Genomic DNA, 12,131 nt, shown 5'->3' on the forward strand with positions numbered 1-12,131 from the left:
AAACCTGTTTTTGCTTTGTCATTATGGGGTATTGTGTGTAGATTGATGAGGAAAAAACATTTATTTAATCCATTTAAGAATAAGGCTTTAACGTAACAAAATGTGGAAAAAGTCAAGGGGTCTGAATACTTTCCGAATACACTGTATGTTGAAAAAAGTTAGCTCCGCCCAACCTTTCATAAGCCAATCAAATTAATGATCTGCCCTGGGAACACTTTTGAGTAAGTAAAACTGCAATGAGCCCACAATGTACTGTACAATGTAAAAATGTAACTTCACATTCAAAGAGTGTTTGACATTTGCTTTTATTGTGTTAAAAAGCTTTGGTATTTCAGCTGCTTGTCCTTTTACACGTATCTTTAAATTAGAGACAAACATGTACAGCTAGCTTCATCATCAAAACCAGGCAGAGGTGTAAACGGGTCTACCGTGAGAGAAGTTGTACGACAACTACAATAGATTGTTTTCCACGTACGCAATAACAAAGTCAGCGATAACAAAGTCAGCGATAACAAAGTAATGTCAAAAACTTTTTTTTTTTAATCATAAAATAAAATGTTGTCCATGTCACTTCCTAAATGAGCAAATAATGTATCTTGGTTACAAGTTAGCCTACTCATGAGCCAACCTTGGCAAACCTACAGTTTTTTAAAGTCTTTCCTATGTAGCATTGTCTATTCCTATGTATCTTGCATCTGTGTACTGCTCCACTATTGTCAAAAAATGTTTACATTCAACACACTGCAAGTCTCTCGAGACACTGTATTCATGTTGGTGAAATATAACAGTCGACCAATCACTTCACTTAACAAAATGATCTACAACAAACGGAACTACAACACAGTCGGTCGATATTATTATGATATACATCATGACAGTTCACCCCTGGATGAAAATTCCCTTTATAAGCAGATATAGTCAGATTGTCTGTGGTCTGAGACCTGGGTCGTGTTCATTATACACAAAACTGAAGAAAACAGTCCGAAACGGTAGGGAGGGGAGGGGTGGGTTCTGAGCCTGTCCAATAAGAAATGCTTGTTATCGCTTTCTGGCTAAAGGATACAAAGGCAGTTAGGCTAGTGTGATCTGAAGGGCCAGTCCTATAGAGCGCTGCCAAACAATGAATGCAGTGACCGCCCCTAACCCATCAACAGCTGCACAGAGGGGCTTCAATATTTAACATGCAATGCAGGGCCATGTTCAGTAGGAAAACATTTAGGAATGTCATGAATAGATTTGACGTGATTCCTCTTTTTACGTGTTAGAGAGGCATGTTTGTTCTACGTTCCACAACATTGTGCCATGCTGAACTTGGCCCAGGCGAGATTACTCCAAAACGATACCATATCGTCCTTCTACTAAAACACAAATATCCATGCTTACTACACATTACTATCTGCTGTGTGGCGTAGTGTTCTGTATTCTAAATCGCTTTCTTACCCCTCGACAATCATTATGGTAATTACTCAATCGAGCCCTTGGATAGGCTAAGTGGAAATTTCACCATAGATTTAAATATTTTCAGATCTACAGAAGATCTAGAAGGTAGAGGCTAGAGTTCCATTTGGAATTCAGCAGTAGTAGTGCATCCCAAAACCTTACTGTACACGGCAAACCTGTAATGCTGCGGCAAACTGAACCCTAAAACTAGGCCAAGTTATAAACCTGAGTATGAAAATGACAACACAACAAAATACACAACTTTATCACTAGTCATAAAAACGTAGCAGCTAAAAGAAGGAAAAACTGTCAGTACACACGAGAAATAACACAAGATAGATCTAGGATCAGTTTACCCTACTTACATATTACCTTCATCATTAACAAAATGCAAAACTGAAATTAGATCAGTGTCTAGGGGCAACATGAAAGTACTCCCACTCACTGTCCTCCCTCATGGCCTCTACATTAGTGGGTCACTAAGGCACTGGTGCATACAGTCTGGCAGAGAAACTGTCATTTTTTAACTGTGCGCTACATACAGTTAAAACAACCCCATCACAAGAATAAAACAAAAAAGAAACAAAATGAAATGTGACAAATATATTTTTCCATACTTAATTATACATTTTCATAACATTAATTCACTTAGAATAAAAACTCAACAATTTCAATGTAAAAGCTTCGGGAAGAGCATGCCTTTCTGTTAAAAAATATTAAAATTGTTTGTTTTATCTTCTTCAAACTAGGAGAGAAAAATCACTTGATGGCTTTCTTGTTGAAGTCAAACAGACCCTTAAGGTCCAGCATGGCCTGTTTAATGTTACCCATGAAGCGGTGGGAGTCCTAGAGCGAGAGAGAGAGAGAGCGAGAGAGAGAATGATATTTAGAGGGATAGAAAGAGGTAGGAGAGAGAGGTATGAGAAACCGGTAGAAGAGAGGTGTGAGAGAGAGAGCACTGTAAAATGAACACTGTAAAACCAAAATTGCAGACATAGCAAAATAGCATAACTGAGTGGAATTGTATCACATGTAAACATACGGTCTCTGGGCTAGAGTGTTTGCTGGAGATGTGGAAGTTGATGAGGTCCTCTCCAAGAATGATGTAAGACACTCCGTAACCGTCGTCAGCCACCTAGAGGAGACAACCATAGATAAGCTGGGTCTCTTTAATTAGGCACCAAACTACCTGGACATGGATGACATTTAGAAGGATTCAGCAGTGAGAGAAGAGAAGAGAAGAGAATACTCACCGGGCCGAAGCCTCCTCCGGAGGTGACAAAATCAGGGTGTTTGGCCAGGTCAAAAAGTTCCACCTGCTGCAGTGGAGTCTGACTGGTGGACAGCCTCCAGGGCTCTGACAGAACCTGCAGGACACAGAAACACAGACAGTTTAAAGGGACAGTTCAACCAAATTACACATTTGTATCATTATCTTGTAAGCAGTCTAACGGGCAGTTTTCCTGAACTGAAAAGCAAGATGGAGAATCTTCATCAAAAATTATTTTTAGTCCAGGACTCAAATCTGTGTCCGGGAAACCAGCACTATGGGTTTAATAAAGTCAAGTCAAGACTCGACTTCTACTTTATTTTTTTACTTTTCAGTGTCCGTAGCAACCATCACTCACCTCATGGAGGAAGGGAGAGTCCACTCCCAGGTACTTGGAGATTACGTAAAGGCAGAAGAGGTGACGGTCGATGCCCTTCCCTGTCATGGCCTCACGATACATGTTCTGATGCTTCTCTGATGCCTCCTTCAGTAGTCTCATACGCTCCTCTCTCTGAGGACAGAGAGAGAGAGATGAGGTGAGGTAGAACCATAAAGATAAAGGGAAAGAAGGAGGTACAAAGGCATCTTGACAATATAGCCAAAATGTTGGGCATTGGCTTCTGTTTCTCTTTGTTTAACCTTGTTATTTTTAATTAAATTAACCCATAAGAGTCTAAGCTCTGTATAAGCCGGGGGAGGGGGGGTTCTACTAAACTACTGTATATGGAATTGTTTTAAGAAGGTCATACCAAGGATCCTTTAGCTATTTGATTTTGAATTTTAAGACCCCTTGAAGTATAAAAAAATATATTAAACAATTCTTAGAAAAAGTATTTTTGGCCTTACTGCTATTAGCCCATACAAACACATTAAATAACAGATTCACTGCATGGAACAACAAAAGGAAGTTTGTTCTGAAGTGTCTGTCCTATATCAGAGATATAAGAAAGATCAGGAAACATTTATTTTTTTACATGTACTGTATACTGAACAAAAATATAAACGCAAAATGTAAAGTGATGGTCCCATGGTTCATGAAATAAAAGATCCCAGACATTTTCCATACGCACAAAAAGTTTATTTCTCTAAAAAAAAAACACACACATTTGTTAAAATCCCTGTTAGTGAGCCTTTCTCCTTTGCCAAGATAATCCATCCACCTGACAGGTGTGGCATATCAAGAAGCTGTTTAAACAGCATGATCATTACACAGGTGTACCTTGTGAAGTTTTGTCACACAACACAATGCCACAGATGTCTCAAGTGTTGAAGGAGTGTGCAATTGGCATGCAGGAATGTCCACCAGAGCTGTTGCCAGATAATTTAATGTTCATTTTTTCTACCATAAGCCACCTCCGTCGTTTTAGAGAATTTGGCAGTACGTCCAACCGGCCTCACAACCGCAGACCTGGTGTAACCACGCCAGCTCAGGACCTCCACATCCGGCTTCTTCACCTGATCGTCTGAGGAGGGGAGGGGGGTGCTGAGGAGTATTTCTGTCTGTAATAAAGCCCTTCTGTGGGGAAAAACTCACTCTCATTGGCTGGGCCTGGCTCCCAAGTGGATGGGCCTATACCCTACCTGCGCCCCTGCCTAGTCATGTGAAATCCATAGATTACGGCCTAATTAATTACTTTCAATTGACTGATTTCCTTTTATGAACTGTAACTCCAGTACAATCTTAGAAATTGTTGCATGTTGCACTTATATTTTTGTTCACTATATTTAACCCCTTATTTCTGACACTAAACAGTCTCCTTTAATACTTCCATTAATTATTTCAACTGGTACCGGGGGACCTTCAGACGAGTCTTGTGAGCCCTGTGCGTGTCTTAAAGCAAAATAACTGGCATGTACGTGAGAGTCTCATCTTTGCACAGAGGGGTCATATTAGTGTGTAGCCCAAACTGTTCGGACGCTACAGACAGAAGTTGGCAGATCGGCTGTACCAACTTCCGATGAGTCCCAATATGCTTGTGGGGATCGTAGTGCAAAACGGAGATCACCATCGTGTTAGTGAGAGTCTCATCTTACATAATAGTTTGTAGGCCGACGATTTTGTGAGAAGACAGATTTTCGGGATGTCTCATGGTCTGACAAACACCGCTCTAGCTCTGTCACCTTTCACCGCAGATGCGGAAGTGCAACATAGGCGGATGCGTTGCATCGAGACGCATTCCAATGCAAAAAAAGACATATCTCTAGCTTAAACCGATGGATTTTGATGGGGATTTTTATTATTATGTTAATTAGATTTCCGCAGGAGCACAGACATCAACCTTAGGCGGTTAAAGAATATCGTACAATTCTTCCTGGAGTGTGGTAGTCATTTCCTTTTAGTGGACAGCACCCCACAATAACATTGTTTAAGTATTTTGGATGTATGATTGACAACACACAAACCACACTGATTTAAAAAGGAGAATGGAGGATATAAGCAGGAGTGAGGTGAGGGGTCATTGTGAACTCTGACCCTTACCGTCTCGTCTCTGATCATGGAGCGGACGAAGGCGCAGGTCTCCATGGTGCAGGAGCGCACCGTCTCCGTACGGCCCTCTCTGAACAAACGTGTCATCGATGCCTCGTACGTTAGACAGAACTTTCCCTTATCCTGCAGAGAACATACAAGTACGTAATAATAAACATGCCGTCAGCTGTTACACATCATGGCTTAATTATTGCCTTGTACTTCTAGGGGCAGTTTCCCTGACAGTTTAAAGTGCCATCCACACCTAGGGCGATAACTATAACGAAAACTATAACGTTAACAGAAATCGTTCGAATTCAAGTGAACATCAGCCTTCACACTACAACAGTGGAGAACAACAACGATAGCTATAGTTGGGATCACTTTCAGAGCAAATGTTTCCATGTCCCCTCAACGATACAACCATAACAACCAATCAAAAACACGTTCTAGCCTCTGGTCTAAGCTGTAAAGTACAATGAATGTCTTTTTAATAACTGCTCAACAGCTCTGCATAGAACATGGACATTCTACTGCAAGATGAATGAAAATAAAATTATGCTGACGCCATCTATGCTGCTAATTTTCTCATTGATGAAACATCTGATCTCAATACATTTTTCTGTTCACAAAACTACAACATGTTATGAACACAGTGCACTACGCTTTGTAGACTTGACGTTTGCCGAAGTTTTAAAAAAAACTGCGTTGTTTAGAAGGAGTGCAAGGCCGAATTTAGTTTGTGCACACGCACACTTCACAGATGAGGCGTTCCCTAATGGAAATATACAAACACATGCTACAACGCACCAATAAGATCTCGCTAGCTCGTGCTTGACTTTGCCCACCTCCTTGCTTGTTCTTCCCCGATACAGATTAACTATCTTGGGTTAGTTATAAATATCTTTGTTAACATCTGTAGCCCACCTGATGCTGCATAATAGCTAAATACAAAGGCTGAAGCATGGTGTTGACAATATGCATACCCCATTGGGCTAATCATTAGCTAGATCCCAAACTCTAAAAATGATCTTGTTAAAAGATAGCAACATATTGATGACTTTAATATCCCCCCAAAAACACAGTGACTATAATGTAGGCCTACTCCCTGTTACAATTGACCCGTGTTACATTTAGACCCTATGCACTCATGGTGAATAGTGGAGCGCTTACGTTTACTAAAACAGTGCAGATCGTTCATTTTTAAGAGTTGAGAAATAAATGTAGTAGCAATAGAAAGCTGTTGACAGAGGAAAAGTAAATGTGGACAGTTCTAGCATCTTCAAAGCGCACATTGACCAATATTTTTTTTTTTATATGTTCAATATATTTTTGGCGGCAACAATTTAGCAGCGGCGTAGCGGCGCTGCTAAATTAATACAGGGGAAACATTGGAGTTTACACATCGCATCCGGAGGATTATTTTATTTTTTTAACTTGTTCACTCTGACAAGTTCAATCTATATTCTGCTTGTCCGGCTATTTGCGTGAAGGTCGAGCCCTGAATAATCGTTAAATATATTTTGAAATCCCTTCACCCTGAAGTGTGCGAGCTGCAGGGCAATCTGGATGAAAGCATCGGGGCTGGTGCGGCACTTCTTGATCAGGCCCTTGCCAAAGTCCTTGAAGGGGAAGATGTGCGAGTCCACGTCATCCGCCAGGGCCTGGGCCAACTTCAGAGAGCTCTGGATTGTACTCTGGCACTGAGGATCACAAGATAACGTAGAACACATGTCAATCAACTGGTGGCCCACGGGCCAAATCCGGCCCCACAAGCCAATTAGATGTGGCCTAAGGCTTAATGTAGTTGCAAGCCCCTGACTTAGCCAATAGTATAATAATAATATGCCATTTAGCAGACGCTTTTATCCAAAGCGACTTACAGTCATGTGTGCATACATTTTTACGTATGGGTGGTCCCGGGGATCGAACCCACTTCCCTGGCGTTACAAGCGCCATGCTCTACCAATTGAGCTACAGAGGACCACTAGTAGTGTTAGCAGTAGCTCTGGCGAAAGTCAAATAAAATAAAATATCATTTTAGATCACTGGACACCAACTGGAATCCAGGGTCATATTCACAGAACGCAAACAAAGACGTCTTATTCACTAGACACCACGGAAGAAAACGTACCAAAACAGGGAGGGACTACCTGATCTTGTACAATAAGAAACGCTTGTTTTCATTGGTGCAAACGTTAGCAAATTGTTATGCAATGGAAAATGTTTTGGTCTTCACTAATGAATACGATCCAGCATTCAAAGGGCCATCAGTACCTGGCCATGAAACAAAGGTTGGACATTTGGCGGTTTTGGAATACAAATATAAATGTAACCAATTCTCCTTTCACCTCTGCAGGGATGTCCCACTGCAGCCTCTGGGGTCCGGGCAGGTTGGGGTGGGGCTCCCCGTTGCAGTGGCCCTCCTCAGTGTAGCCCAGCTCCAGAGGGTCCATGTACAAGACTTGCTGAGAGATGGAGGGGAGAGAAAATCAGTAACTGACAATACAATGACAGAGCTCAACTCTTTAGATTGAAAATCTTTCACAATATGTTAAAAGGACAGACCTGCCGAAATTCGCTCAATTCACAAATAAGCCGATTGGCTGTTGTATGGGACATACCTCCCAGAGATGGCCTATGATTGGTGCGTCGGCCCAGGCGTGCTCGGCATTCAGGCCCATGGTTCCGTTCTTGAAGACGATGAGGTTGAAGGACTTGTCAAACCACCTGGAGAAACACAGCACCATGTAAAATGTATCTTAAAGGGGCAATCTGCAGTTACTAAACAGCTGAGGGATGGGACTGGAGAAATGAAACCACTCTCAAACTCATGGACAGAGCTATGGATACAGGGACTGACCATCCATGATATCAATATTATATTTTTAACCATGTTTTGAGGCTATAAATTGTTTGTTTACAAACTAAGAAGTAAAACAAGCTTATATGTTGGGTTCTGATGGGGTATGACAGTTGAACTAAACTCATGAGGCATCTATAAGTTATATTGTTCAATAATCAATGGAGGAGGCTATATAACATTAATTTAAAAGTCTAAAAATGGATGTAACAACTGCAGCGAGATTATGGTAACTGGCCTACAGAAACAGTAGCTTAGTCCCAGATCTGTTTGTGCTGTCTTGCCAAGTTTGTCGTGACAATGACCATAGGAGTTGGCAAGAACGCACAAACAGATTTTGGACCAAGGTATACTGTAGAAACAGCACAATGTGACATAACCCACTGGGCATACACTGGTTGAATCAACGTTATTTCCACCAAATGACGTTGAACCAATGTGGAATAGATGTTGAATTGACGTCTGTGCCTAGTGGGAATTGTTCTAATTCCTCAGTGGATTGATAGCCTGAGCTGCCCTCCTTGGCTGTCATTGGTTGGAACTTGCTCAATCACAACCTTTGACTGGTTTCAGCCACTCACCTGTCGTAGCATTTGCCGTGGAGGAGGGACTTGGCGTAGCTGTCTAATGATTTCACCGGGTTGTCAGCCTCGTATTTCTGTTCTGAGTCGTCGAGGGTTACGAAGAAGGCAGCCTTCTCAATGGCATCCAGTGACTGCTTGTTCTTGCCGCTTCTGAAGTAGGTCTCACGTGCATTGGCCCATGGTGTCCTGGTGAGCAGGGTTAGAGGTCAAATAGGAGTAGTGGAGCGGACATTAGAGGTTGACACGGAAGTGAAGATTCCTGTCCTGTCTTGTCCTGTCAATTTTTTTCACACAACAGTTCTATAACCCCGGAACGTTCCTGTCCCGTCCTGATAAAAATCCTGCCCATCCCAAGCTCATTTTTACGCGTAGACAGAATAAATAACTTCCTCCATTAGCAGCTCGATGCAGAAAAAGCTTTTGATAGACTAGAATTGTCATACTGTATCTCTGGTCTGTCTTGGAACATATGGGAATTGGCTTAAATTTCATTAAAATGATTAAAATGCTACACTGCTCAAAAAAATAAAGGGAACACTCCAAGTCAATCACACTTCTGTGAAATCAAACTGTCCACTTAGGAAGCAACACTGATTGACAATAAATTTCACATGCTGTTGTGCAAATGGAATAGACAACAGGTGGAAATTATAGACAATTAGCAAGACACCCCCCAATAAAGGACTGGTTTTGCAGGTGGTGACCACAGACCACTTCTCAGTTCCTATGCTTCCTGGCTGATGATTTGGTCACTTTTGAATGCTGGCGGTGCTTTCACTCTACTGGTAGCATGAGACGGAGTCTACAACCCACACAAGTGGCTCAGGTAGTGCAGCTCATCCAGGATGGCACATCAATGCGAGCTGTGGCAAGAAGGTTTGCTGTGTCTGTCAGCGTAGTGTCTAGAGCATGGAGGCGCTACCAGGAGACAGGCCAGTACATCAGGAGCATGGAGGCGCTACCAGGAGACAGGCCAGTACATCAGGAGACGTGGAGGAGGCCGTAGGAGGGCAACAACCCAGCAGCAGGACTGCTACCTCCGCCTTTGTGCAAGGAGGAGCAGGAGGAGCACTGCCAGAGCCCTGCAAAATGACCTCCAGCAGGCCACAAATGTGCATGTGTCTGCTCAAACGGTCAGAAACAGACTCCATGAGGGTGGTATGAGGGCCCGACGTCCACAGGTGGGGGTTGTGCTTACAGCAGAACACTGTGCAGGACGTTTGGCATTTGCCAGAGAACACCAAGATTGGCAAATTCGCCACTGGCGCCCTGTGCTCTTCACAGATGAAAGCAGGTTCACACTGAGCACATGTGACAGACGTGACAGAGTCTGGAGACGCCGTGGAGAACGTTCTGCTGTCTGCAACATCCTCCAGCATGACCGGTTTGGCGGTGGGTCAGTCATGGTGTGGGGTGGCATTTCTTTGGGGGCCGCACAGCCCTCCATGTGCTCGCCAGAGGTAGCCTGACTGCCATTAGGTACCGAGATGAGATCCTCAGACCCCTTGTGAGACCATATGCTGGTGCGGTTGGCCCTGGGTTCCTCCTAATGCAAGACAATGCTAGACCTCATGTGGCTGGAGTGTGTCAGCAGTTCCTGCAAGAGGAAGGCATTGATGCTATGGACTGGCCCGCCCGTTCCCCAGACCTGAATCCAATTGAGCACATCTGGGACATCATGTCTCGCTCCATCCACCAACGCCACGTTGCACCACAGACTGTCCAGGAGTTGGCGGATGCTTTAGTCCAGGTCTGGGAGGAGATCCCTCAGGAGACCATCCGCCACCTCATCAGGAGCATGCCCAGGCGTTGTAGAGAGGTCATACAGGCACGTGGAGGCCACACACACTACTGAGCCTCATTTTGACTTGTTTTAAGGACATTACATCAAAATTGGATCAGCCTGTAGTGTGGATTTCCACTTTAATTTTGAGGGTGACTCCAAATCCAGACCTCCATGGGTTGAAAATCTTGATTTCCATTGATAATTTTTGTGTGATTTTGTTGTCAGCACATTCAACTATGTAAAGAAAAAAGTATTTAATACGATTATTTCATTCATTCAGATCTAGGATGTGTTATTTTAGTGTTCCCTTAATTTTTTTGAGCAGTGTATTTGCCAATCCCTCAGCCATAGTTATAACAGGCAATATCCGCAATATTTGCTATATTTATTACGCATGGAACTCCTGGCCCAGGCAATTCGTCAATCGAAATAAATAACAAAAATTGCTGCAGAATCTCATTATATGCAGACAATATTTTACTATACAGTGCATTCGGAAAGTATTCAGACCCCTTTGTTTTTTCCACATTTTGTTACGTTACAGCCTTATTCTAAAATTGGTTAAATTGTTCATTTATCTACACACAATAACCGATAATGACAAAGCGATTACAGTCTTGTGTCTTCTTGGGTATGAACCTACAAGCTTGGCACACCTATATTTGGGGAGTTTCTCCCATTCTTCTCTGCAGATCCTCTTAAGCTCTGTCAGGTTGGATGGGAAGCGTCGCTGCACAGCTATTTTCAGGTCTCTCCAGAGATGTTAAATCGGGTTCAAGTCCGAGCTCTGGCTGGGCCACTCAAGGACATTCACAGACTTGTCCTGAAGCCACTCCTGCATTGTCTTGGCTGTGTGCTTAGGGTCATTGTCCTGTTGGAAGGTGAACCTTCGCCCCAGTCTGAGGTCCTGAGCAGGTTTTCATCAAGGATCTTTCTGTACTTTGCGCCGTTAATATTTCCCTCGATCCTGACTAGTGTCCCAGTCCCTGCCTCTGAAGAACATCCACACAGCATGATGCTGCCACCCCCATGCTTCACTGTAAGGATGGTGCCTGGTTTCCTCCAGACGTGACGCTTGGCATTCAGGCCAAAGAGTTCAATCTTGGTTTCATCAGACCAGAGAATCTTGTTTCTCATGGTCTGAGAGTCTTTAGGTGCCTTTTGGCAAACTCCAAGCGGGCTGTCATGTGCCTTTTACTGAGAAGTGGCTTCCATCTGGCCACTCTACCATAAAGGCCTGATTGGTGGAGTACTGCAGAGATGGTTGTCCTTCTGGAAGGTTCTCCCATCTCTACAGAGGAACTCTGGAGCTCTGTCAGAGTGACCATTGGGTTCTTGGTCACCTCCCTGACCAAGGCCCTTCTCCCAGGCGGCCAGCTCTAGGAAGAGTCTTGGTGGTTCCAAACTGCTTCCATTTAAGAATTATGGAGGCCACCGTTTTCTTGGGGACCTTCAATGCTGCAGAAATGTTTTGGTACTCTTCCCCAGATCTGTGCCTCGACACAATCCTGTCTCAGGTGTGTGCCTTTCCAAATCATGTTGAATTTACCACAGGTGGACTCCAATCAAGTTGTAGAAACATCTCAAGGATGATCAATGGAAACAGGATGCACCCGAGCTCAATTTCGAGTCTCTTAGATTTACATTACATTTACATTTACATTTTAGTCATTTAGCAGACGCTCTTATCCAGAGCGACTTACAGTTAGTGAATACATTTT

The 12,131-nt window shown here is 43.2% G+C and overlaps 1 protein-coding gene across 2 annotated transcripts in view; it reads right to left on the minus strand.

Annotated features, from left to right (window-relative positions):
• Window positions 1-286: 286 nt before the first annotated feature.
• cpt1ab (carnitine palmitoyltransferase 1Ab (liver)) overlaps window positions 287-12,131 on the minus strand; it is a 64,718-nt gene continuing 52,873 nt past the window's right edge. For both annotated transcript variants that reach the window (XM_041837629.2, XM_041837628.2), the window contains exons 11-19: window positions 8,622-8,810; window positions 7,802-7,907; window positions 7,529-7,645; window positions 6,716-6,880; window positions 5,190-5,321; window positions 3,069-3,221; window positions 2,694-2,807; window positions 2,483-2,575; window positions 287-2,286 (exon numbers count right to left, since the gene is read on the minus strand). In XM_041837629.2, coding sequence (XP_041693563.2) covers window positions 2,200-2,286; window positions 2,483-2,575; window positions 2,694-2,807; window positions 3,069-3,221; window positions 5,190-5,321; window positions 6,716-6,880; window positions 7,529-7,645; window positions 7,802-7,907; window positions 8,622-8,810 — 1,156 coding nt within the window. In that variant the 3' untranslated portion in view covers window positions 287-2,199. The remainder of the gene's footprint in view (window positions 2,287-2,482; window positions 2,576-2,693; window positions 2,808-3,068; window positions 3,222-5,189; window positions 5,322-6,715; window positions 6,881-7,528; window positions 7,646-7,801; window positions 7,908-8,621; window positions 8,811-12,131) is intronic.

Source organism: Coregonus clupeaformis, chromosome 19 (genome assembly GCF_020615455.1).
Source record: "Coregonus clupeaformis isolate EN_2021a chromosome 19, ASM2061545v1, whole genome shotgun sequence".
Lineage (NCBI taxonomy): Eukaryota > Metazoa > Chordata > Actinopteri > Salmoniformes > Salmonidae > Coregonus > Coregonus clupeaformis.